The 27594-nt window shown below is 37.1% G+C and overlaps 1 protein-coding gene across 2 annotated transcripts; it reads left to right on the top strand.

Moving 5' to 3' along the window:
- The first annotated feature begins 3925 nt into the window (after window positions 1–3925).
- On the top strand, window positions 3926–27209 carry TPST1 (tyrosylprotein sulfotransferase 1). Of its 2 annotated transcripts, XM_009576296.1 has the most exons (6): window positions 3926–4865; window positions 11828–12026; window positions 22177–22227; window positions 24491–24566; window positions 25600–25647; window positions 27049–27209. In XM_009576296.1, the coding sequence occupies exons 1-4, from the start codon at window positions 4021–4023 to the stop codon at window positions 24533–24535; spliced, it is 1140 nt and encodes a 379-aa protein (XP_009574591.1). In that variant the 5' UTR covers window positions 3926–4020; the 3' UTR covers window positions 24536–24566; window positions 25600–25647; window positions 27049–27209. The 2 variants fall into 2 exon arrangements, with proteins under 2 accessions (XP_009574591.1, XP_009574599.1); XM_009576304.1 differs by lacking the exon at window positions 24491–24566 and having other exon boundaries at window positions 27049–27176.
- The last annotated feature ends 385 nt before the right edge of the window (window positions 27210–27594 follow it).

Raw genomic sequence — 27594 nt, 5'->3', positions numbered from 1 at the left:
TCCTCCGATGCTGTTTGTTCTTCAGCTTGGTTCTGAAAGCTGGTGCTGGTTTTTGTTTGTTTGGTTTGTTGGTTTTTTTTAAAGTGCTATCCTAATAAAAATGATCAGAGTAAAACAGTTGATGCACTTGGTATTGGTATGTTTTTCTCTAGTGATCAGCTACCTAACTTTTGCATTTGGGGAACATTAGTGTCTTCAAGGAGTAGTTTTTAGTTTGAAAGATGAAGATTTTTGTGCAGGGTTTGGTTTTTTGGTTTTTTTGGGGGGGTGTGTGTGTGTTTTTTTGAGGAAACGAGTTTTGTGGAATTTACTCAAACAGAATAATGTTAGAGATTGTATGAAGTGTAAATATTTGCAGGTCTTACATGCTCTGTGGCAAAATACTGTTTCTGTTGTGTTAACTCTTCTCTCAAATGAGTACTGACTTTTAACTAAATCTTTACTGTATCTAAAGCATTTAAAGAGATTCTCTGTACTATTTGCTAGTTTTAAGCAGAACAGTTTCCCTTCCCTAATTGAAAATTAGGTGTTCATGCAGAATCTGTTCAGGAGAGAGACTTTCTGCTTTTTGGTGCTATGGAAGAATTTAGTGAATGATTTTTTTTTTTTTTTTTGAGCATTGTTCAGATGACCTCACTTAAATGTCTGGGATTTTGTTCCTTTTAGTGTCCAGATATTTTAGGTACAGTTAAAGCCAGCTCTTCAGCAAGGAGAGGTATGTAAGTAGAATGAAACTTGTTACAGAGGATGAACTGATTATAACAGAGTGGTGTTCTGGTAAGAGTTATGATTCTTAGGTTATGATTCCAATTTGATTTTGGAAACAAAAACTATTAAGCTGTACTTTGAGTGTAGTGTTGTGACAACTGTTGATTGGAATAAGCTTTGCTAGTGTGAAGGGGGCAAGACATTCTCTCACAGCTCGGCGACTGGCTCTCTTGAATGCACTGCAAGAGAAAAATACCGCTGTGACAGGTGCCTGCATGAGGAATTCCCTTCCTCCCTTCTTCTGCCCCTGTACTGTTACAGTGCTAAGTGGGAATTCTGTCCTCTGTCTGCTACTGTCTGGTTGCACAGCCTCGTAAAACAGGGACTGCAAAGTGCAAGGCACTTACTTGCCTGCTAAGAGTTGCAGCAGAATCTGCAAGGCAGCCTGCCTGCTACCACTGACCATTTGTGAAGGCCAGAGGGACAGGTCCAGAGCGTCTTGCTCGGGTGGTGACTTGAGAATTTCTGAGTTGGTGACTGGATTTGCGTGGAAGAAAACGTTACGTGGATAATGTTTTGGAGAGGGGGTAGAGGGTAGGCATAAACATGTTCTTCATTCAGGGATGTGTTGTGCGTTGCTGACAAAGATGGAAAAGCTTTGAGGAAGCCAGTCATTTAAAATGTTGGCGGTACCTCAGTACTCGGAGCTCCTTACAATTAAAAGCATCTGTGATTCATACTGTTCAGCGCGTCATTTCAGCTCTGAAAAGCAAGCTCTTATTTAAAATTTCAATTAGAGTACTAATTTCATTTGAATTTTGAGAGGAAGAGTCAGTTTTCAGCCTACCTTATCTGAAAATCCAAAGCTGTTGAACTACAGAATACAGGTAAAACAATTGTCTACACATTAACTGTTAGAAACGGAAAAAATAAAGATACAGTGTACAGGTTGGCATGAACAGATCAAGTCATCCGGGCGGCAGAGTAGCAAATTTATCTAAACCAGTGTTGAATATAACTCACTGGTATTCACTATAAGTCATGGCATATTCTTAGTTCTTGTTTTAGTGTCTACATTGGAATTCAGCAGACAGATTTTTAAATCTTTTGTTTCATCTAAAAGTTTTGTTCAGACTCACATGCATGTCCAGAAATCATCTAATATAGTCTTTGTTTTTCTTCTCATCTGTAAAAATGAAAATTACTTTTAAATAATGCAATTTTAAGAATCCTAAACGAAAAAAAAAAAATGAAAAACTTGGTTTTATTTTGTGTATCTTGGGATTCCAGACTTAATCTCCTCTCATTACAGCTTGGATAAATAACTTTTAGAATTAAAATACTTAGTAATAGATGTGTTAGCTGTGCAAACCCTTAATTCTAATACATATCTAATTTGTTTTCAAGTACTGTGAATTATACTGTCATTGTAGAAAATAGTACCATACGTATCTGAATAAAAATTTCCAGGAGAAAAGCTCCCCGTCCCTGTTTGCCGGCTCAGGGGGCTGGGTACCCCAAGAACAATTGACTATACTATATATATGACTATACTATGACATAAGTTAAATTTTTTTACAGTATCTATTTCTGTTCCGTGCTATAAATATGAAATGACTATAACCATAAACTTAATTAATGTGGGCTGCCATGATGCTTTATAAAGCATAGTTGTCTTACTGTTATTGTCAGTTGACACTTGATTTGCTACATGGGTTCTTACTATAAACATTTCTGTGTAGTAACCATATATTCAGATTCTTAGCTCTGAAGTGTTATGTTTTATCTTGGAGGGGGAAGACTCTTGCTGTCATACCAGCAAAAATGCATTATCTAGATGAAGTAGAAGAGACTAAAAGAAAGAGCAAGCTTACCAGCACTGCTTAAAAGGAACCCAAACCTTCTTATCTGAAGGTAGAATGCAGTATATACTTTATTCTGGCAATGCTTTATTGCATGACTTAAAATTATGCAAGGCTTTAACTCTTTTCCCTGGGGTGCTGATTGAGAACAGGATCTATTTTTCTTTCTTCCTAATTTATGCAGTTTTTTAGTATTTCAACTAACATGTATCTAGAGTTCAAAACACTGCATAAGATGTGGGAGGAGGGTTGGTGGGGTTTTCGTGTTTTTTAATCAATGGAGTAATGAATGATTATGGTTATGTCGGGTTTGGGTGGGGGTTTTTTTGAGAGAAATGTCTCTAAGGGCCAAATTTTAGGTAAAGAAAACAACAAAGAAGGAAGCTAGGGTGAAATCATTAGTTTTCTTTTGTATATCCTGCTTTGTATTACCTGGATACTGAGATGGATGAAAATTTTTAAGTCAACACGGGCTGATTCTTTTGTTGTTGTTGTTGTTTAAATCAAGACTGATCTTACTTTTGATCTTAGGCAACTTTAATCCTGGATTGTGTTTGTAGTTTTTAATGACTATACACTTCTCTAATCAAAGTTTCCCTTGAAGTAAAAATTGAAGTTTCCCTTTCTTGCTGCAAACTATTTTTCTTCATTGCTTAAAGGCCTTGATCAAAAATTGGACACTGACAATGTTGATATGTAACTGTGAAACATCTTTTACTATCATCTCGTATCCTGTGAAGAAAATAGAGCATTTCAAGCAACACAGGAGATAATGTAGTTTCGTGAAAATGTGAGAATGAGCAGGATACTGCTACCGTCAATTCAGCAAGCCGGAGTTACTCTAATAGTTAAATTCTTCTGTGATTTCTAACGGGATTTGTGTGGGGTGTCTTGTTCGTTTGTTTTATCTAGGTGACTCTGGCTCAGAGGGGTCATTTTTTTTGTCTTTTTTTGTTGTAAAACCTCAAGTAAAGAAGAGTGGTTTCTTAATAATTACTTTTTTAATGTATAGAGTCCCATATAAATGATGTCTTTGCTTGACTGTGAAGTTTAACAGTAGCTATCCGATGGTAGAATTCTTTCAAATATGTTGTTAAAATGTACCAGAGAACTTCTATGTAAATAGTAATTGTAGTAATGAATCTTGTTATGTTTTGTGTTGCTTCTATGGGTAAACAAAAAGGCTTTTTATTATGGGATGATTGTGTTTAGACTTTGCATTTACTGGTCTTAACGCAACATCAGGAGATAATAGTTTTATTGAATGCTGTCAGGTATTTCTGTTGTTGATTTATCGTAATAGTTCTTAACAAAGTTCTAAATTTTTTTTTTTTTTCCCCCCCCTCGCCAGACCTTAATTTACTTTGGATTAGGATTCCCATGGCCTGTGAATTAGAAGATAATTTGAAATAGAAGGTCTCTTTATTTTGAAGTGACAGTCTTTATCAAAATGGTTGGAAAACTCAAACAGAACTTGCTATTGGCATGTCTGGTGATCAGTTCAGTGACAGTGTTTTATTTGGGCCAACATGCTATGGAGTGTCACCATCGAATAGAAGAACGCAGCCAGCCTGTGAGGATGGAAAGCGTGAGAAGCACAATAAGAACTGCTTCCAATGTAAATGCAAACAAAACCTTTGCTTACAACAAAGACATGCCTTTAATATTTATTGGAGGAGTACCTCGAAGTGGCACTACCTTAATGCGTGCCATGCTTGATGCCCATCCGGATATTCGATGTGGAGAAGAGACAAGGGTAATCCCGCGAATTCTGGCAGTTAAGCAGATGTGGGCTAGATCAAGCAAAGAGAAGATCCGACTGGATGAAGCTGGAGTCACAGATGAGGTTCTGGACTCAGCCATGCAAGCATTTTTATTGGAAATCATTGTGAAACATGGAGAGCCTGCTCCATATTTGTGTAACAAAGATCCTTTTGCTTTAAAATCCTTAACTTATCTTGCTAGAATTTTCCCCAATGCCAAATTTCTTCTAATGGTACGGGATGGTCGTGCATCTGTGCATTCCATGATATCTAGAAAAGTCACAATAGCTGGGTTTGACCTTAACAGCTACAGGGACTGCTTGACCAAGTGGAATCGTGCTATAGAAACTATGTATAACCAGTGTATGGAGGTTGGTTTTGAAAGGTGTATGCTGGTACATTACGAACAACTCGTATTGCATCCTGAAAGATGGATGAGAACTCTCTTACAGTTTCTTCGCATACCATGGAACCAAGCAGTGCTGCACCATGAAGAAATGATTGGAAAAGCAGGGGGTGTTTCTCTTTCAAAGTGAGTATGAGCATTGCTCCTTTATCTTGTGTTGTTCTAAGAGGTAAAATAGTACATTTTGCATATAAAAGACTAGTCATAACTTGGTTTCAGTTTTTAAGTAGTTAATGATGTCTCAGGAAGCTGATTTATGATGCAGATTGTCTGATGCAGATTTTTGCTGATTTATGATGCAGATTGTCTGGAAAGTAAGAATGACTGTTAACTAACAATTTTCAATCTCAGATTGTTCCTGCTAAACAATTGTCCTGCTAATATATGTGTATGGAGCATATGAACGAACTTTTAATCAATGGTCAGTCTAATTTGAATTTGGATGTCCAGTATCAGCCTTTCTTCTAATATAGCTTTGCTTTTCCCTGTGCCCCAAAATAAAGCTGGACTGTTTTATCTAGACTAGTGTTATTCATCCTAGCAAGATCACCCGTTTGATTTCAGGAACTTAAGTATTGTTGTCAATGCAAGAATGGCCTTTGAGTTATATTTGCCAAGAACATACTCTTCCAGGAAACTCGAGAAACTGTTCCAACAAAATAGAAAGCAGAATTGGCGTGCTTTTCTGTTGGCATGTGCTCCTAAAAGGACAAGGATTTTGAATAAAATTAACCTTCTTGTAAGCAAATCTCTCAGCATTCTGTCAATGCCATCTGTGCACCTGACTTAGCTACTTTCAGAAACCGAAATCCAGCTCCGTTTAGAAAACCTAGATAGGTATTGTGAAAGAAAAAAAAAAGCGCTAGTTAATTCTCCAGGTAAACTACTCTTTTTGATTTCTTGGCCATTATTTACAGTGGAGCTTCTGAGATATGGAAGCTGGTTAGTCTTTATGGGGGGGAAAGGTGTGAATGTTTGAATCGATCTTCTTCCTTTTTTTCTGACAGATACATCTACCAGATTGTCTTGTTTAAGTTTCTAAAATATTGGTTAAAAAGCCCTATTCCAGCAGCAAGGCATGCCCAGTTAAATTCCTTGGCTTCTGTTTTCTGAATATTCATCACTGGCCAAGTGCTTCTGAGTATTGGAGGCACCTTGCACAGCAAGCAAGGTGGGCTGGGTAGAGACATGTCAAACTGTTGAATACAGAGTGATTTCATTTCTTTAAAACTACAGTTTTGAGAAATAAAAATTGGGAGATTTTGTTTATTTAATGCCTAGGGAAGTGACTGTGTGGATTTTCTAATATATTGGGGGGAATATGATTTAAAGCAAATCATAGTATTATTAGTCAGTGGCTATAAAGGGAACTTAAAACTCAGATAATAGTTATAAATTTAAAATCTGGAGGTTTCACATCACCATTCCCACTGAAGAAACACAGCCACCGCCACTGTGTTCACAGAGCTATCAAGAAGGCATCTCAACCTTTTTTTTGCAGTATTGTTCATTAGCAGATTGAAGCCTTCTGATATTGTTAATCTGAAGCAGTGTGCTGTTGTATGTCTCTGCAAGCTGTATCTGTATGTGAACTTCCCTGTAGTTACCTGTATCATGTTACTGCTTCACAGTGGCAGCTAAGGGGGGAGCAAACTTGCTTTTACTGATATAAATAGGTGATCGCCAAGTTCTGTTAAGTGTCCTGTAAAAATAACTATGCATAATGCATTTCTAGTAAAATATTACTACCTTGCAGCTTCCAGATTAGCATTTTTAAAAATTAGTATAAAACTCAGTAGCCTTACTGAATTCATACAGTTTCAAGTAATATTTCTTGCTAATCTGGTGGAATGGGATGTGAGGAGTTGAGAATACTTGTTCACGTCTCTAAAAACTAAGAAAATGGATTGTTGAAAGTAAGATGTGGCTTCATGATTATTTTTTAATCAAACTTTCAAATTTAAGACAGATGAGTATGGAAGTATTCTTGTGACCCTCAATTCAATCTGTTCACGGAATTCTTTATGCTTTTATATGTGAAAGTAATTTATTATTTCAGAAGGCTTTGGCAATAGTGGAAAAAGAATGGTTTATTAGTGTTATGTCTGTGGTGTTTATCTAATCAAATACCCTTGAAATATATGGCGAGATTTGTTTTTCAGTTGCAAGAGACCTTTATAATTTGATAATGATTTCAGTGACTCAGTCTTTCGAGGGCTGCAGGAAAAAACAGTTAATATGAAATTCTCTAGCTTGGATGTCTGTTTTGTGTATTTATATGATACTAATTGAAATTGTGCAGGGGGAGTTTGAGATTCCCCTATTTTATTTCCTTGTACCAATTAAAACCACCTGCTTTTGGCATCCCCTGCTCCTCACTGCCCTCTCGTGTGCAGCAGAGTGCTGTGGACAGGGTCGGCTGCCTGTCTAGGGGGTCCTTGCCCAGAAAAATTACTCTTTAAAAGGTGCTTGCTAGGTAGTTTACTAAGAACTTTAAGAGTCTGCCACAGTTAGCTTGTCAAATTTTGACAGCTAAACAAAATACACCTTGCGTTACACTTCGTTTTCCTTCTGTCAAGTTGCATTTGGCTTGTTCTCAGCTGCAGCAAAATTCTTTATGGCCTCGGGTGTGCGTGGCTGTTAAGTTCTGGATCAGGTTCTAACCCATGTTGTTCTCTTATGACTTAGAATTTCTCTTCAGGCTTACAGGAGAGTGCTCTCTACTTCACAGAGCGAATACTGTCATCTTTCAGCTGAAACAACAGAGTCTGGAGCAGTGGAGCTCCATATTCTGATTAGTAGCTTTCTCCCACCTGACTATCCAAAGGGTGCTGAAGATCACTCCAGAGATAATCTAAGGAAATTCAAAACACTGCAGTCTATTACAATTCTGTCTTCTCACAGAGCTTTAATTTACCACATGCCTGGCACCAAGTGCTTCAGGCTGTTTCATAATAGTATATTAAAATCAGAACACTCAAATTATATTACAGTTTTTACGGGCAGGAGGAGGATATCACAAGTACCAAATCATGTGTATTGAAATGTGATGTTCATTTAAAAGATACCATCACATAGGCCTAGCCTCTGTAGCGTAGTAGGGAGAGTATGAAGATCTAGATAAAATTATTTCGCTAGCTGTCTGCAAAGTATTAGGTAGGGTAGAAAACCTCTGAAGTCAAAGAATGAACAATGGTTATAATATGCAAAGGCTGTGATACTGCGTAAAGACTTCTTCCACTCACCTTTAAGACTTTCGGACAGGCTCAGTATCCACTTCAGAGGCATGACGCCTGCTCAAGTCAGGTCCAACATAAGATGCCTGGAGGTCTTTTAACTGTTAGAGGGTTTTTGAAAAGAAATCTGGCACGTTTGTTGTCTTGAAATACTTAAAAACACTTTGCAAAGAGATCACAGTATTGCTAGAACATCTTTATAATGATGTTATTACCTGGTAACAGAAAGTGAATGTTTAAGAATATATTTGTAACTCATCTGAAATCAAAATTAACTCCGTCAAATGAAATCTGTGTCAGATGAATGAGGCTCTAGATCAGTGTAAGGTGTTTTATTTTCAGTTGTATATAGAGTTAAATTGTGTGTGCAGGCTGTTTCTCTTTCAGAGATGAGCTAGCCACCCAGTGGCTTGCAGAATTCTTCAGGCAGCAAGCTGACTCAATTTTTCTCTTATTCCAGACTCAAACTCTTACACAATAGTCTGTTAATAGCAATATTAGATACTAGACAGTCTGTATTTAAGATTCTGACTTTGTCTGTTCCTCTGGCTGCTTGATTTGAGGAAACTGTTGGCTGCCTTATTCTCTTCTCTTGCATTTGCGTAGTAATCCCTGCTTTTTCTGTTGCTCATGCAGCCCTAGCCTCACTGTTTTCTGTTTTACTTAGTATTTTTGCCCCTTATTTTGTTTTTTATCCAGCTGCAAGGAGGAACACTGCAAGGGTTTTAAGGATGTGCACCACACATTTGTAGTAGTGTGAAACCTGTGGTTTGAAGTAATTGCCAACGTGGCTGCTCAAGGAATGTATTATGGCTGGACTACATGCTATAACTAGTATTGTTAATATAGCTCTGGCATTTGCCTCCTAACTGAAAACAGCTGTGGTCACCGCTGATGCAAAGAAATGTCAGCCCTTTTATAGCAATTTTTATTAGGCTTATTATGAAAATAGCTGTCTAGGCAAAATTACTTCAGAATATACTATTTTTAATACATACCTTTCATTTGATTCTAGTATGGATGTAGAAGTATTTGGGGTTAGTCCTCTGTTGCATGCTACCAGCTGCTTTCAAAGCTGAAACTGTTCTGCGGTTTTGCAGTGGAGCCTGGAAGCATTGACCAGGCAGCATTTGCCATATGCATACATAATCAAATTTGGCAAGACTTGGTGTGTTTCCTTGTTTTGCTTTGTTTGGATTTTGGGGTTGTTTTTTCCTCCTATCCCCTCTCTGTCTTCCCTAAGACTCCTCAGATGTTCTTTGTTCTGAAGAATCTTTCCCATAAATTGTGTTTTACTTTTCTTCCCACCTTAACTCAAAGGACAGAAAAGGATTTAAACAGAAGACCAAATGTGGTCTAGTATATTTTTGAATCGGTGCCTAGGAGCTGCTAAATGCTTATCTCTTGCCAGCTATTAATCACCAGGAAATGTTTCATGCTGAGCTTATTGTTACCAAAGAGTAAAGTGACAGTGGGGCAAAACATACACGTTTTAAATATGCTTTTACTTCAGGATGAGGTATTCATGTGTGTACTAATTTAGGTCCTAATTGATGTATAGCACCCATTGTTTTGGGGTTCTAATAAACTACTAGCCAAGCCCATTACCTGGTTCTGGTGAAGGGATTTTGGGCTTGGCTGGCTCTGTCTGAGAGGGAGAGGACCATAAATCTTACAGTTTTCGAACACCTAGTGATAAATTTTTCTTGAGGGTCCCACCCACCATGGTTCTACAGACTCCTGACTGTTGTGGTGCTTTGTCGTCTGCCTTACCACTTTGAACTTCTGAAACTCAACTCGTAACAGCTAATTTCATGTGAAGTCAAATGCTCATCTTCTAATTAGAAGGATCAAAAAGGCAATGTCCAGACTTTTTAGTTTGCTCTACACGCTTGTGATCTCAGGCCAATAGCCTTCAGGAAGGCTGAAATTCAGTCACAACTCCCTGGTCCCAAATCCTTGTCTGAGTTCCTGCCTTCGGTTTGAGCTACTGAAAATGGTTGAAGAGAGTAAGGCTGAAAATTCTGGGGGTTGTCTAACAGTTTTTTGTTTGTCAGGTGCTTACTCATCAGCTTCTGTTAAACACCTTTTGCAGCAATCTGTGAAGGCTCTGCTTGCCAAGACAGCTTTCCCATGGGTGACCATTTCCCTGTCTGATTTGTTTTTTGTTGTTTGCGTTTAAAGTACTTAAGTTACTGACCTTCCAGCATGGTATGACTAACTTCCTTCCTCTGTCCTGGAAGAATTTTAGCTATGATGACAAGTAAAAGAGAGTAACAAGGTAAAGACTGGTGTTAAGATCAAATTGAGTTAATGACTGGCAGACATGCATGCATAGTTTGTAATTTAAGGCTTTCATTGCACAGTACAGTATGCATCTGAATGGGATGCCTCTTACTATTGATTTAATGTTTGTCTAATGTGCAGCAATGCTTCAGCCTCTTCTTAGACTCATGAGGTTAATTAGATAACTGTAATCAAACTTGTTCCTCTTGTAAGTTGACTGATGTCAGTCTTGAGAGCAATTTGACTTCAGCTTAGGCTTCTGGTCTCAGAAACTATGGGAATATTTCAGGAAACTTCCATCTATTTTTCTCAGAAGATGTTTTCTCATATTCTACCCACTGTATAACCCTGAAGAGTTAGCTGCTTGAGAATTAATTTGAATCTCAGTGTTCTCATTCTTTATCTCGTGTAGATGAGGTACTGGTGTTATCCTTTGTACTGTTACTTTCAAGTGTAACAATTTTGTTTTCTGGGTGGTAAAGCTTTTTGAGATCAAAATTCCATGTGATGTAAATAAGGCCCGAGAAGGATGACAGCTGCAAAGGGATGTGACAGCTGTATGCTCAGCATCAGGTTTCAGGCAGGTTTAGCCAGCCAGCAGGAACTACTGATATAGTGACATACCTTATGGTATTACTTGCAATGCAGATGTAAATATTCCTTTAGGCATCTTGTATATACAGATCTGATCTTTAACCTGCCTTAAAAGAAAGATGAGCCTTGACATCCAAAATGCATGTGCACTTTTTCGAGTTCAGAAGAAAGTCTGGAGAGTTTTAAATTACTCGGCCTGTTCTGAGTCCTGCTGGCCTGTTTCAGAAATAAACACAGTAAAGAAGTTGTATGTCTTCTAATGTAAAAGAAACGTGGAAAAACAGTGATTCTTACTTTAAAAAGTAACCAACAAAATCTAGGTGCAAGAATGAAAGTGACTTTAGGACTGTTGATTAAATCAACTGTTTTCTACATATCGTACATATGACACTGCATATGATTATGCACTTGCCTTTCTTTAAGAACTGTGTAATGACCAAACACTCAATCAGTAAAAGGAATGGTTATGAAAAATGTTATTGCAGTCTATATCTTTCTGTCATTACCATAGGTCTGTCTCTTATTTTAAAAAAAAAAAAAAAAAAAATTTAGTCACAGAAGATAAATGGCACATGGATTTTAATTTAGAATACAACTTTTAAGAGCATTTAAGACAATGAAACAGCAAATGTGGGAATAAGCCAGTAGGAAAACAGCTTTATATGTAGGTGTGCATACTTTTCACTTAGCAGCTCTTTGGCTTTCACTGCGGTCTTAATGTAAAAAACTTGCTTCGGCACATTCTGTGTGAAAGCCTAAGCCAGAAAGCATGCATGAATGTTGTACTAGTTATTCTCATTTTAGCCTTATGTAGTAAAACTTCACTTCCCATCAGCTCTGTAGAAACATTAAATTTTGAGAGAGAAAGAAGGAGGAAAAAACCCCAACAAAACAAGCTAAAAGTCTTAATGCTAGTGAAGAAGCAAGTGTTGGTTGGAGTGCAAAACATAACCTTTCTTTCTCCCTCCACAGAGTTGAAAGATCTACTGACCAAGTAATCAAGCCAGTCAATGTGGAAGCATTGTCAAAGTGGGTTGGAAAGATACCTGCTGATGTCCTGCAAGATATGCCAGTGATTGCACCCATGCTAGCAAAACTGGGCTATGATCCATATGCTAATCCACCAAATTATGGAAAGCCAGATCAAAAAGTTGTGGAAAACACAAGGAGGGTAAGGCATTTTTGTGTGTTTAATTACTGACCAAATGGATGTGAACTGTAGAGTGGAACAGTCTTGTGATTTGTTTGGGTTTTTTAAAGTCTGTTTCTAATACCTTTTGATACTTAGCAATATGTTTTCCTTGCTGTGGGGGGAAGAAGGAAGAATTCTGCAGGACCTTGAGCACTGAAAGTCTGGCTCCTGCTGTTTGTCTTCAATTTGGTTCATCTTCCTTTACGCCAAGCCCAGACTTGAGCTGTGTTCTTTGGTGTATGTAGCTGAACCTCTTGAGAATCTTCCAGATAGTTGGGGAACTAGTTAGGGTTGGAAAAAAGCTAGCTTTCTTGCCTGGGGGTTGGCAGAAGCTCTGTCACAAACTTGCACCCCAAATACTTGGTAGAATTTGAAAAGTGACCCATGGAAAATGGCCCACGATGATAAAAATGTCAGATTTTCCAATTCTTTGCTGCCCTTTGTAGAACAAACAAAAGATGGAGGAAAGTCTGGTGCTGATTAACCTAAACTTAAGGATTTTAGTCTGAATTTAATGTTGTTGGAATTCGAGTAGTTAGGCTATACAGCTGTTTATCCCTGGAGGTATCCATTGAAAAGCTCATTAGCATTGTTTGAAATAAGAATGATTAACTCTTTACTTCTGTTTTTTTGAGAATGTATACTTTATTAAAAGAAGGTGACTTTTGCTGTAGCAGCAAAGTAATCATTGGAAAAATTGAATTAAACAATTTAAAAGGACTGTCTTCCACTAGCCTTCCAATATTACAAAAACTGGTTGGTATGCTGATGGGCTAGATACTAATGAAGAAAATAAATCGCTTTTTGTGAAGTCTCTAAACATTTTTGCATTATTTCTTTAGAAGCCCTCCCTGGGAAACTTTCATTAGACAGTTGATCAATGTATTAAAGGATGGCAAGTTGACTATTTTAATAGTTGTTAGTTCAGCATGGAAAAGATAATCCACCTTTTCTGGTAGGGGTAGTTTTTCTGGTAGGGTTAGCATTTTATAGGTTTCCCGGTACTTACTGTTTTAAAAGGCTTACAAACAAACTAACTTTTCTGCACTCAATTCAACCCCTTTAAAAAAAAAAAAAAAATGTTCAATACTACTTCATGGCGCCTTGAAAACAAAATCCTCATGCACCTACCCGTACATACTATAAAACAGTGACTCGGATCCAAATTTGTATTGTAGTGCAATAATTTAAGGTTGGTTATCTCTTACTGATAGAATTTAAATAAGTTTTTACAGTATGGTCACCTTTCTGAGGCCTCTACCTGTGCATCGCAAGCTCAGTCCGAGTTGTAAAGGTTGTATGGATTTCAGTTGCTTACTGTTGGGTAGCTTCTTGAAATCTATTTCAGTTCAAGATGCAAGAGAAAAATTCAGGTAACAAACAAAGCCCCAAGCACACATTTTAAAAAATTAAAGTCTAATTTTAAAATGCTAAAGTTTGAAGCTTTTTCACAAGTTTTCTTTGAAGCATAATTAGTTTGTTTACTAATGTTAAAAACAGCTGTGAAAAACTTGAGGTTACTGTTATAATAGCTGATCCAAATATTGCAAGCATATGGAACACTTGTTAATATTTTGACTGCTATTTTAATTTAATAGTTTTACTTACAGCCCAAGATAGGATTTTAATTTTATTTATTGTAGTACCCTGTATATATTTTCCTAGTCACTTGTTCTTTAACAAAATTACTTTTGCATTTATGATTTGTATAGATAAAATGAGGGAGATGTCCTAAATTAAGACTAAAATCCAAAAAAGCACAAGGATTAAAGATGGCTAATCTTCACAACTTAAAATATGCCTTTTGAAAATGGAGAAACATGGGGCTTTCAAAATGTCGTGTACCCCAAGGAGCCATTTAAAACGATGACTCAAATCAGTGTTCGAGTTTGCATTCGGGTGGCTTGAATTCCTCCCCAGTCACTTTGCTTTGTTTCCTCCCAGCTGGTTCCCAGCAAATCCCTGCTCAGACCATTGGGTCCTCTGTCTTTCTCTGTGACTATGGAAACATTCATGTCCTGACTTCCTAGGGTTTCAAGATTTAAGGCTTCCCAACTCCCAGACCAGTTTGCTGCTTAGGTTGCCTAAGTCTTAGGGCAGCAGGTTCATCACCCTCTCTAGAAGTGCCAGGCTTCCAGGCCATCGTCTATCTTGTTTAGTAAATTGCCAAAATGCTGGCCACTGAGCTTGGCCTTAAAACAAGTAAGTTTTGAAATAACTAGTGTTCTGGTTGGGGATCAGTGGGAGCTGACTCACTTCTGAAAAATGCTTTGTTTTGTTTTCCCCACAGCTTCATTTTGTTTTTATTTGGGGATGGGGGACAGATACTCCAAAATGCTTTAAGGTGTTTGGGAAAACTTGGCAGAGAGGAGGAAGGAGAGAGAGGGAGAGAGAGAGGGAACTGTGATGTGTTAGTTTTGCCCAGCAGGGATGCTGCCCCGTGGGTTTCCCCTTCTCTTCTATGAACCTATGCTAATTTATTTCTTGCTGCTACAGCTTGGAGAAGAGGGCATTTATTTAAAAAAAAAAAAAAAAAATTTCTTGATTTAGATTTTTCCAGCCTTTAGGAACTGGAACTTGACAGGTTAAGTGTGTTATTGCATACTCTTAGCTGGTGAATTTGTAAATTACTGTAGCACTACTTTTGTTCTTGTTACCTTTTAAAATTTCTTCACCTGGGATAGTCTTTCACAGAGTTTTGTACTGGGTATACTGTTGGAGATGAAGCTGTCCAAATAAAATCTTCCCAGAGTTACTCTTTAGTATATAATAAGAATCTATATGTAACTATGAATATTACATGTAACTGTTTGTTGTGCACTTTGTGTTTGGAAGCTGTTCTGTTATATGTGTATTTGTGGTCTCTGAAAACTTTAAGCACAGAACTCAAATTTTAGTCATTGAAAACAGATTGAAAAAGTTTAGACTTTTAAAGCTGAACTGTGTTGTGTTAGTATAGTAACACCTTAGAGTGGCTAACTTAAAATAATGTTGAATTATCTGACGCTTGCTACTCCAATAGTGTCGTAGTTTCTTAGTCCATTTAAAATGGCGTGAGCTAGCACTTCAGATGGAGGAAGTTGCCCGTCTGGCAAACAGAAAGCAATAGCAAGGGGGAAGAACTGATTTTTTTTTTTTTTTTTAAATTTTATTTTTGTTTTGTGTGGTTTTGAGGGGGAGAGTTTTTCAGTTTTGTGGGGTTTATGTAATGCTGGCTTAAATTGATTGTGGAAGTTGCAACAACAGGGTGGAAGCCCAACACCACTGAAATTCCTGGCAGGGGAGATTCTGGCTCCACCTAAAGATGGAACAACACTGTGTCATCTGGTTCACTGCTATCAGATATGTTAAAAAACAAACAAGTCAGTTCTTGTTATGGAGAGGAGTTCTTTTGTATGATTAAAAGCATTTTTATACCGTACTTACAAAATCATAAAGATAAGTGGAATGAAAATACGAAAATTGGTCAGGATGCTCATAGCCAGAAAGCCGCTTTTGAATGCAGACAGTTCAGTATTTTATGACTAGAAGTCTGTGTATTGCCCAGTTGTAGAAGATAATTTAAAAAGATCCCAAACTTTAAACTGCACGATGTCTTTGTTCTAAAACGTGCTTAAATGCTGCTTGTAGAACTGCATTTATACCACACTGCACTAACTGCTCTGAGCAAAATCTATCACTTCTTGGAAAAGACAACAAATTATACTCAACTACTTATACTCAACAGTGAAAATACTGTTCAGCAATTTGAAAGCTGCTGCTGTTAGTCCTGAAGGTAAGAACTGACAGGGTAAGGGTGCTTAAACCAAGGGCTAGCAATGGAGAAAAATGGAAAGGAATGGCTAGTGTGGTGCAAAATATTAGCTTCCCCAAGCTTTCTAAGCAGTTAAGTCCTGTTCTTGTTTTTCTTTTTCTTCTTTTCTGTCCCCCTGCCGGTGACTTGAATATGTACAGATTAAATATTTTTTTTTTTCTTCAGTCTGGAAACAAAATGATGATTCTCACCAGGTGAAGTACAATGCTCGAATTAAAGTTTCTATGTGCTTGTAGGTAATGCAAGGAAGACAATGCTCTCTGCTAAACTTGGATTTTTTTCACTTTAATGTTACCTGCCTAGGACACCAAAATGGTTAGGTTGGTTTTCCGTGCTCCTGTAATAGAGCACAAAAATAGTAAGATGCAACCAGTGTTTGTACTTTGTCATCTTAGTTCTGGTTTTGTTTTAGGAAGTAACAGAGCATAAAGCTAACTTCATCTCTTCTTATGTTGGTCTCCAAGTGCTATGTGGTGTTATGCAATAAGATATCTCTGGCAGTATCTGCACTGGTGGAGTACAAATCTAATACAAGTATAACATTTCTGATGTTTTAAATAAACAAAATGTTAAATGGCTTTGTTATCTGTTTTATGTTAGGCCTGACAACATTATCTTTTATGACACTTTACCTTGTCTTGGTTAAGGAACACAGAGCAGAGAGAACAAGGTCTGAATAGTGTTGCACTGTTCAGCAGATCTCTGCATGTGACCTCCTCCAGAGGCAACCTTTAGTTACTCAGTGACTGCAGAATTGTGCTATCTTGTGGTTTTCTTGTAAGTCTGTTGCTGATCTGTGCATTTTATTATGATTGCAAGGGTCCCTTCCTTACAGATACAGAACTGACTACTTTTTTTTTTCCCCCTAGAGTTTTAACAAATTCTACATGCGGAACATAAAGGAAAATAACATCCTGTAACTAAAAGGAGTTTTCATCTGCAAATGATGCAGAAAATGCAAATAATTAAGCTGTCTGAACTGGTAGCCCAATCACTATATGATGAATTACAAAAGTAGAATCACGCCACATTAGAAGAGTGTCTGATATGTCTGTATCAATATTGTCAGTCTGTGTAAAAGTGTATGTCAGCAGTTTAACAGAATATACCGAAAGTGGAGAACAGCTCATAACTGCAAGACTCTGACTTATGCCCAGTAGAAACTGGCTTATTGTTATGTTATGATTGGCTAAGTGGTTTCCTTTCACATCTGTAAGATATTACATCAGATTTTCTTTGGCACATACTTCCCACTAAATGAATTTGTACGCTTGGAGTACATATTCCAGTCACTTCTTTTAACTTCTTCATGAAGTTATGGTCCTTGCCCTGGAGAGATTGAGAGATGGAAGTGTACAAACCTGTATAGAAAAAGCTATGGTTTTCATCATGACTGTTTAAATACGTGTGGATTCTTCTAATCACATCCGAAAGCCGTTATCTATCTCTGTTTTGTGTTCTGTCGATGGTATTTTCTGCAGTAACATCTAGAAGAAAAAAGAGTTTTATTAACTCCTGTTTTGTGCCTGTTTTAAATTGTGAGGAAATGTCTCCTGCTGTTCAGAGTCGAGACGTCCATGACAGTCATGATTTCAAGACTTTGTGTTTGAGTTTTTAAAGAAACAAACAATCTCTGATAAAGGGTGCGAAGTATATTTATACTAATGCATGAGAATAATTACTTGTGTCGTCAAAGATGTGTAATTGTGGAGGTATGCTGTAATGACAGGCTACTCAAGACTGTGCATCTCTATTTATGCTGGTTAAGTTAAGCATAAAGGCATTTGGCTTTGTGGGCATTTTCTCTCATTTGAAACAAAAATTGCGGTTTTTATTTCATCTGTCTTGTGACCACCAACAGCACAGGCTTTCTCAGTGTCCTTTAAATTTGTTTAATACGCTCCTTAGTGGGTGTTTCTTCCAGCATGTCGATTCCCAACTGCATTGTTTTTCTCCAGAGGTGCTGATTTCTCTTTTTTTTTTTTTAAACCAACTATACATATATATGATTAGTAAGGCATACAGAGTTATTAACAAACAAAACACAAAATTAGGTATGGTTGCAAGCTGTCTTTTGGCAGACATTCATAGGCCTGTCTAAAATCTTGCTCTCTGTGTTGTTCCTACTGGGTAAATATTTACATCTCCGATGTCCCCTTTCTTGGCAGTTCCAACAAAAAGGTGAAGAATTGTGTAAGCCTTGTAAGCTGCCTTAAAAGTTAAGGAAAGTCTGAAAGAGCAAGATGAAGGTGCCTCCATGTACTGTGCAGTAAAGGATTGTCTCTAGAAAGGGGCTCTGTTCTGCTTTTGCCAGTGTCCCCCCCACCCCCCTTTTTTTTTGACAGTTAAACATCGATAGCTTTGTACTCTGCAACTTTGATGTTTTGAAAATCCAGCAAGCCCAAGTACACTTACTTGCAGGCTAACTTTTAGACAAAAAGACCCATTATCTCTGTGTGCTGGAACTGACCAAATATAATGTGACTCTTTCTAAACCAGGCTTGAAAGTGCGTGAAAAGGAGTGCTTTAATCTTCTATGAAGATGAATTACAGGTTGCACTTCTGAGTTACACTTCTGTTCTTAAGTTTTTCTTGTGTATTTATAAGGGTTTTCTCAGACAACTGGATGTGAAACTTTTCTGATCTCTTTTTGAGAATAATACGCATTTAGTTTGGCTATAAGAATGTGTTTTGTTTTGCTTTTTTTAATAGAACAACTTGAATACTGCCAACCCTGAAAAACAAACTGACATAGACTTCAGATTCCTCCCCTCCCCTTTGGAAATCCATTTGGACTTGCAAAATAATTCCCTTAGAAATGGTAAACACCATTTCTGCTTAATTTTACTGAATTCTTGCTTAGACTGGAAATCATTCTAGTGTCCTCCTTCTGCCTCTTTGCTGCCACTCTCTGAATAATGTGTTTAGACTTAGAAATTTGGTCAGAAAAGAATTTTGAATCTGAAACCTTTTAATTTCTTTGGCTGCACATGGAGTCATTGTTTTTAGAATTTCTGGATTGCAGTTGATCCCTGGGTTTTGATTCAAAAGGGACCACTTACTGGTTTTGGAACTACTTTAAACCAGTTTATATGCAGTCTCAATCTTGACAAAACCAGCATTCTAGATAATGTCAGTTCCGAACCAAACTTAGGCACACTTGTGTTTTTTAAACCTAATCTAGACGCATCTTCTTGGGCCTGTCATTGGTTAGATTTGCCTTTGTAAATTGTGGTGTGTAAATTGCGGTACTTAACGTGAATGTAATATCAAAAGCCCTTATCTTTCCAGGCTATGACATTAGTGTCATTATTTTTCTTAATATTGCTGATGCATGAGTGCCCTTGACTATCCACTATTGATGCTTATTAGGAATAAATGCTGTTGCTACAAAGGGCATTACAATGATAAGGTTTTTAGAGCAGACAAGTGTATATATATAGATACATAATATAAAAATTAGACCAAATCATAATTGCAGGAGAAGGAAAGAAGCAGCCCTCCAGAGAGACAAACATGGTTTTGGTCACTCTGATTCTGAACCAGTCACAATGTACCATCATCATCAGTATTAACTGTTTTTAAGAATTTCCAGAAAATGACTGCAGTGGTTTGCCAGAAAAGGTGAAGAAGTCTGTCTCTTCCTTCCAACATCAGCACTAGTCTAATAAAAGATACTGATTTTTCTTGTGAACGTTGCCTAGGTTGTCCTGTAGCATTTTTTGATGTGATAATACTGTTGATTTGTAACTTCCATTTTTGCGCTCTAGAAGACAGTCTGCATTTTAATGGCTTGGTTAAAAGCTGAAAATATGAAATACTCTCCTTCTTTTATAAATATTTATAGTATATCTAGGCTCCAGTAAGCCACATGCTGAATTTTTGACCAGTGTGGCTTTCATTAAGGTTTCCATGGGAATGACAGTACCCCCTAGCTGAATATAAATGAGAGCTGTGCCTATCATTTTGAATCAGCCTTTCTATTTTATCTAAAACATGGACTATCGGAAGGAAGAGAGTTCTGCAATGTGTGTATAATAATTCCTACTCTCATGTTGGGACTTAGTGAAGCCTTGTTGTTTGGATATGTTTAGCCTGGTGATAAAGAGCAACGAGAACTGCCAGCTCCTAAGTCCACTCCACATGAGTCATATGGTTTAATGCTGCAGGCCTGTTTTGGGGTGAGGCGTCTTACAGACAGGAAATTCTGAGCTGACTCAGCTGCGGTGCGAGGCCACTGCAGTATATTGACAAAATGAGTACGGCTTTATATTCTCGTCATCTATTCATAGGAAAGCGGAGAAAATGGATATTATTAACAAGCATCCCTTGACTTCCTGAATCTTCTTCCTTTGACGCAATTTGCAAACCAGGGAGTCTAACTCTGAGCGAGGCTTTAGAGTAGCCCCATTTCCATTTTATGGCTTTATAGAATTTTTCTAAGTAGGTTTGTGGCTTTTGATTTTTATATGATTACAGCTACACAAGACTGCAAAGAACTCATGACATTAGGGTGTTCGGTTGTTTCAGTAGGTGGTAAAACTCTTCCTTTCAAGTATACTTATTTTTGGGAAAAAACAAAACAAAACACCCAAACAAAACAAAAACAAACAAACAACAACCAAAAAATCCCAAAATACTTCCTCCCCCCCCGAATGTATTCCAATTTAATCTTGGAAGCAAACAGCTTTTAAGAAGTATCCTCTAGAGAGAAGGACAATTGCCAGTTTATTTTCTAATATTTCCTTATTTCTTTATTTCCTAAATAGTGGAAACACTTGTTTGGTGTGGCTGTTGGTATGTTTGAGGATATGTATTGGTTGCTCTTTCTCCAAACAATGTTGTTTCAAAAGTAATATTATGCTCTAAAACATTAGAAATGGTGGTAGTGACAAACTCTGATGAACTCAGGCTGGTAATGAAGCTGCAGTTGTTGTAGAACTTCATAATCACAGGAGTTGCTGGCTGTAACTTTGTGACAGCCCTACCAGTAAGTGGAACTTACCTGTACTCTTATGTGAAGCTATTAAATCTTTGTCTATTAGTATAGGAAACCCACCGATTTTTTTTTTTGGTACATTTCTGTAGATGAAAAGCAAATTAATGACTAAATGGTATGAAAATAATAAAGGAAAACTTAAGCTTTATCCAACCCTGTGTTCTCCCTCCAGGAGCCGGGGATTTAGATGTGTGGTTACAGCCTATGGGGGAAGGAGTTAAGTGTCTGATCTCGCGCAGTATGTTTGCGAAGTGACTCAAGGTCTGACATGGTGTACTTGGGGAAAATTGCTAGTAATATATCTGTACCTATTATAATGGTATCTGTGTATCTTTAAGGATTAAAGCAAATACATTAACTTTCTTATAACCTGAAAATTACACCAGCTAGATATGTAGAATAAAGGGATAGATATATGTAAAATAAGATAGAAGGAGATGGTGACACTCCATGAGTGTTGACCATTTTAACACAGTTGAAAGCTAAGTTACTAACATTTCCAGACTTTGTAGTTGCATTGTCTCCATAAACTATATGAAAACTAACAGAACTTTCCTGTGACAGCATAGTAAGGTTGGGGATCAGTTGTTCAGGTGTGATACTTCTGTTTTCATGAACGATACGTATTTTGTACATGACAAATACTATTATGCATCAGAAAATGTTGTGTTATGTGATGTTTGTTTGTTGAGTTTTTAAACTGTAAAACATAAATGTTTGAGAGAACTGAATGTTGGTTGTTGTCTGGCTGGTATATCAGTTCTGACACAGTCCATGAGATCATGACAGGTAGCTCTTTCAGAAGACTTTAAATGGAGACTCTTCTCATTCTAAATTGTAATTAAGCCCAAAGGGAACTTAATTTATTGAAGATGCTAAAATGTGAAGCAACAGATTTGTTATATAAACTTCAAAAAAGTATGTAGTGTAGCAACCCACTCCTAGAGTATTTAATCATCCTGTTAAAAATCTTTTTCTAAAAGCATAGTGAATGGATTACACAGGACTTAATAATTTGAGCAAGCTTGAAATGTAATACAAGTTGCATAGTTCTACCATTTTAATGCAAACAAGGTCAGAGTGTTGAGTACAGAGCAAGCCTGGGACCAAGCGTACAGCTATAGAACTACTTTGGACGACCAAGCCTCATGAATAAAACTTGCTTTTACAAATAGGTTGTTCTCAGTTTAGGTAGATCTGGTTTAGCATTACTGGATGCTAATAACCCAGAAGTCCCCCCCCAACAAGCTCTTCAGCATTTTAAACAGTTGTGAATGCTAGCTTTGAGTAGTACATTGTTTTTTGTTTTTTTCCAGGTCTATAAAGGTGAATTTCAGCTTCCTGACTTTCTTAAAGAAGTCCCACAGGTACAGTATTGGATTAGTTTCCTTTTTGTGGGTGTAGCGGCAAGTTAGTATGTAACCAGTCTTTATAAACCTCATCTTCATAAATTTGATTTTCTCTTTGATCATAAGAGAATAGGTGACTAGAGACTATAAGAGACTAGCTTGTCGATGAGATTGAATCTCCAGTGCTCTTGCACTTGGTGGTCCCAAGCCTCTCTTCAGTGCATGTGTATCTCCAGTGTTAATAGTATGGTGCCTGTAAACCAAGCTGACTGAATATTGCTGTGAAACTCAAAAGTTTGACTCTCTTTTGTGTAAACCAAATTGCAAAGTTTGTTACTTGCAGAGAAGCTTTATCTTTTGTTGCCTTGCATGGAAAGGTTTAAAGTATAGTATAGACAGCAGAGATAAGTAATGAGAGATTTTTAAAAAGAAATACCACTGTATTGGGCAAAATAAACAAGCAATTCAGCCATGGACAGTGATGGTGTATTGATTTAATAATCAAGTGAGCAGAAAAGAGCAAGAGCATCCTTCAAATGCTGTTAATTGTCATCAGCTACCTAAGGGACCTAACCTTTGCAATAGCAGTTGAAAAGGCAAAATCCTTATCCTGGAGTTCTCTTAAACTGCAGGATGTCTTGATACTTCCCCCCCAGCTATGTGAATGTGTAGGAGGCACACTTCCAGCCTCATGCCCTTTTCTCATGTAGACATGATGGAGAGGGTTTGGGCTGCAACCACTAGCCCGTTTATGGACATAGGAGTTCAGTTTGGAAGATGGCATCCCTTGCTGCTGGGCAGCTCTTCTGTGTCTCCTGAAGGTAACAGAGCAGAGAGGATGGACTTGTTCCATGGAGCTGCCTGCTGGAGTGCTCCATTTCAGTAGCCTGAAGGGCTTCTATGTGCATGTATGGGGTTTTTTCCTTTTTTCTTTCCCAAATGTGTAGTGAAATTAATTCTCCCTCCTATAGACGTGCAGATTTAAGCTTAAAACCAGTGTACGTGGCTCTGCTAGTCTAGCCATGAAAAATCAGGGCAAATGATCTAGACAAGGAGCAAATAATTTAATTCACCTTCATCAGAGAAATAACAAAACGATGTGTATTTTACTGTTTAAATATTTCATATGAAATAAGTAGAACATGTAGCAGTTGGTTTGTGTTTTCTTGGGTAAGAGCTGCTCAACTAGACTCTTAGAAATAGCAATTTTTGAAGGCTATATAATTGATGGTAAATGTCTAAATGCCATCTAAAGTGCCCTCTACATTGTGCTTTGGTAGAAAAAACAGGAAGTACTCATCACTGTTACTGTCTCAGGGTATGTTCAAGTAAAGCTAAGTGGAAAACTATTTTTTTTTCCAATTCCTCCTATATGTACAGGAGTACAGCATTGCAGAATTTTTAGGGAGGCTCTGCCTCAAGAATTTTTTATCTCTGCAACTTGCAAGAGCAAGAGGCACCCTTGTCTCCCATCAGTTTCAATAGGAGCTGTGGGTTGCCAAGCCTTCAGAGTTAGCCATGACTGTTGTTGTTGTTGCTGCTATTTTGTGTTTTTCAAGAAATACCAATCATTGAGCTTCCTTCAGTCTCCTGCAAGGCCTCTCTCGTCTTTTCCAAGGGCTGGAGGCCACCATCATTCTTTGTTTACATTTTATTCTGTTTAGCAGCTCATCCTTTTGGGTAAGAGGTATCTCCTTACTGATGGGGGTTCACTTGGACCACATGTGATCATATTTTTCCAGGGTAATGCTGTTCAAGAGGGGCTACTTTAGCGTAGCTGTTTAAAAATAAGAGTTCGTAGGCAGAGCAGTATGTTGAAATGGTAACTTGCAGCATAACTGTACCCAAACATGCCAATACTTTAAGCAAAAGAGGAAGAGATTATATGCTTCTATCCTGGTTTCTAAAAAGCCTGTAAAATGTCTATAAGTAAACAAGTTATTTACAATGCTTGCATTACTTTATATTTTACTTGATTTCCTATCCTTAATGATACATACGGTACAGAAGTTTATTTAGAATGTAAGTGTAAGTAGCCTATCAAAAGTAATTTGCAGTGGTTTTACTTTTAAAAGAAGAAAAAACCTACCAGGCGCAAGCTTTCTTGACTTGGGATCTCCAGTATTGAGAAAAGACTCTTTGATTATGACTTTTGTTAGATGTAGAGATTGAAGAATACACAGCAGAATCTACCACATGCAGACAAAGTATTTTGACTTACTCCTTTCATTGAAACGAAAATTAATTGATTAAAAAGAAAAATTGGTTTCTTTTGTTCCAGCCAAAGAAGACAGTAGAAAGGAAGTCTCGTGGCAAGATAAAATGAACATGGATCAGTAAAGTCGAATAGCTGTAGTGTGTTTCATGTTTTCAGAATATAACTTTTTGCTGTGGACACCAAATCTTTCTGATAAATCTTTGTGTGATCTCTAATGTGGGCTTTGCTCTTTTACTGGATGTTTGCCTGCTCTCACCTTTGAACAGTTAGTGCTCATGCTTTGCAAGTTGTGCTCAGCTAATAGAAAACCATTAAGAACCTGGCACCATGCAGCTAAATGTGCTGTTGCTCACAGCATTGTTCACTCTCAACTGCTGGCCAAAATGTCTATGCAGCTTAACGGCAAGACAACTATTTAAATGTGTGCTGCTTAAAAGTTATTGTCAGCAAATCGTGTTGAGAAAGTGTGCTGTAGTTATTTCTAATGTTTTCAAATGCAATTATTGTGGTTATTTCGAGATTATCTACAACCTTACAGATAAAGTTGCAGCATGTATGGCTGCAAGCATAGGGTGTGTCAGAACAGAAGGAGATTAAATATTGCTGATAAGGATTTCTGGAAAATGCAGGGAGATGAGCTATCTTTAAAATTTAGCACACTGTGTATAGATAGTGTGCTAGCAAAAGAAATGATCCCTGGTCTGCCTACAGTATCTGTTAGTTAAATTATGCTGTTTGTATTTTCCAATCATCTTGTGATACATCAAAAGAACTTGGTCCACTATTATTAGTAAAATGTCCTCTTTCAATCTGTATGATAGGGAGGTTTCAGAATGGGACTCTGCTAAATTTCAGGAGGTGGATTTATACAGTTAGCTTGGTACGATGACATTATTTACCAAACTCTGAGCAGATTTATCCAAAGTAAACAAAGATGATCTAAAAAGCAAAAATCAGCTTTGTGAAATAGTAAGAGAATATTGCTTAAACCATAAAAACTGATGCTGGAGTTGAAATTGATGCTGATAGTGTTCTCCTTTAGTATTATACTAAAGATAAAATTAACGTAACTAAACAGCTAGATGGTTTTGAGGACAAACATTGGTGCTGATAATGATATTTTTCCCTCTAATGTAAAATAGCTAATTTCATTTTAATTATTTACTTGACAGACTGAACCTATGGAATAGAAGATACAATGGATATTTCTTGCACAGAAGGTAATAAAAGAGTATGCAGTCCTGCTCATTTGCTCGTCTTGATTTAGTTAAGGTGATTTTTTTAAACTTACGTAACTCCATGTAAGATTCTGGGTAAGAAAAATATGAAGATACGGATCTTGATTCAGAATCTGTAAAAATCACATTGAGGTAAGTCCTAGTGGTGAGAGCTACAAAGCATAGTTCATGTGCTTTGAGAATCATAGTGCAGTTCTACGTGGCTCATCACAATTTGCAGTATTGGATTGTCAGCGCTATTTTAGAACTTGAAATTGAAAGGAGTAGATAAAACTGTATCACTGCTTGTCCAGGCATTCTTCAGCAGAGTTTCTTGTTCATTTTAGCATCTGTGTGTCTTTCAGCACTATGGCATACTTGCACAACAGATTCAGGTCCCCATTTTAACACAATAGTGAAACTTTAAAGATGACTTTTAATCGTCTTGTCTTTCGTTTTTAAATCAATTGCCCTTTCTAGACAGAGGAAACTGCTAAAGATGAGCTGATTTGTATAATTTGCTTTTGCTATGTCCCATAGCCAGTATTTTCAATAAACTGCATTTTAGTTGTTGAATTAACAATGGCAGGATTGTGCAGGGAACTCGGTAAATTCCAGACTAGTCAACGAACGAATGGTGCAAGATTTACTGTATGAATCCAGGATTTTTACTTGTCAACTGTGTTATCAAATGTTCTAGCTTGACAACAAAAGATGACAAAATGCATCCAGTTTAAATATAGCCAAAAGCAACATGCCACACAAATATACCCAGCATAAATATTTATGATGTGGCCATAAACATAGGACTCTATAGCCCTAAATATAGCCAAAAGCACCAATTAGAAATAATGGATATAAAAGTTTTCCAAAGATTAATTGCAGGTCTTCATTCTGAAATCGGTAGAGAAACCATAATCTTTTCATGTAGGCAATGTTAAAATGACTATAACATCTACTTCATTTTGCCACATACCTCTTTGAAAAATGTATTTAAAACTACAGTATTTCTATCTAAAGCTGCTGTCCAGTTTCTGAGAAACCAAATTGTTAATGTCCCAGCAGTAACTACCACTGGTACATTCTAATGAGAGAGACACTTCAGCGTGTAAATGCAGCCCACTTTCACAAGTATTTTGAATGTAAGTGGAAATTCAGATTTTTTTTTTTTTACATCTAAATGTGCTCCAAGAAGGAACTCTAATGATAAATGATGGAAAAGGCAGCCACATTCCTTACAGGAAAGTTTTTAATGGCTGTGGTTAGTCTTGACAGTGACTTTTCACCTACTGAGATAAGTGATTACACTTATGCATTATTTGTAATTACAAAATGTTGTCAGGGATAAAACCAGAATATTACATTGAAAGCTCAAACATAACTTTTATTTTTCTTTTTCTTTAGAAGACTGCTGCCCTTTCAATGGAAATGATCTTATAAGGACTGTCCCACTGAGATCAGTGAGGTGTACTGCTCACGGCCTGCTTTTTTCAGAGTTTTCTCCCCCATTTCTTTCATACTGTTTTTGTTCAAAATTTTGTTGTTGTGAGCGCATGTAAACCTGTCAAAAAAAAAAAAAAAATCACTGATGTTAATGTAGAACTGTATTACACTCGCACAACTGTTTTTTAAGGTTTTAAAAAATGCAAAGCAATGCCTGTCTCAGAAATTGCTATTCTGTCTTGATTCTAAAACTCCATCTTCAAAGATACTTTTTTTTCCTGTAGCAGTTTGGTTTTAAATGTATGAAGCTTTCAAAAGAGTGGTCTGTGCTTGTCCTAAAAGATTTTTGGTGGAACAGTTGTTTGTTTTATTCACATGTGGAAATTGTTAAATGTCTTTTATTTAAAAAAAAATTAATAGTTTACATGTACAATTACAATTCAATGATCTTTTGTATTTTATTTTTCAAAATAAATGCTTTAAATGTGACTTTTTCTATTAATGTGT

Source organism: Fulmarus glacialis, unplaced genomic scaffold (genome assembly GCF_000690835.1).
Source record: "Fulmarus glacialis isolate BGI_N327 unplaced genomic scaffold, ASM69083v1 scaffold38930, whole genome shotgun sequence".
Classification (NCBI taxonomy): domain Eukaryota; kingdom Metazoa; phylum Chordata; class Aves; order Procellariiformes; family Procellariidae; genus Fulmarus; species Fulmarus glacialis.
This window is presented reverse-complemented; position numbering and strand designations above follow the sequence as displayed.

Excerpts from the sequence above, each read along its gene's own strand:
- TPST1 (XM_009576296.1), top strand. The coding sequence starts at position 4,021 with ATGGTTGGAAAACTCAAACAGAACTTGCTATTGGCATGTCTGGTGATC. Across the intron at positions 4,866-11,827 it reads GGGGGTGTTTCTCTTTCAAA|AGTTGAAAGATCTACTGACC; the intron begins GTGAGTATGAGC and ends CTCCCTCCACAG. Across the intron at positions 22,228-24,490 it reads TTCTTAAAGAAGTCCCACAG|CCAAAGAAGACAGTAGAAAG; the intron begins GTACAGTATTGG and ends CTTTTGTTCCAG.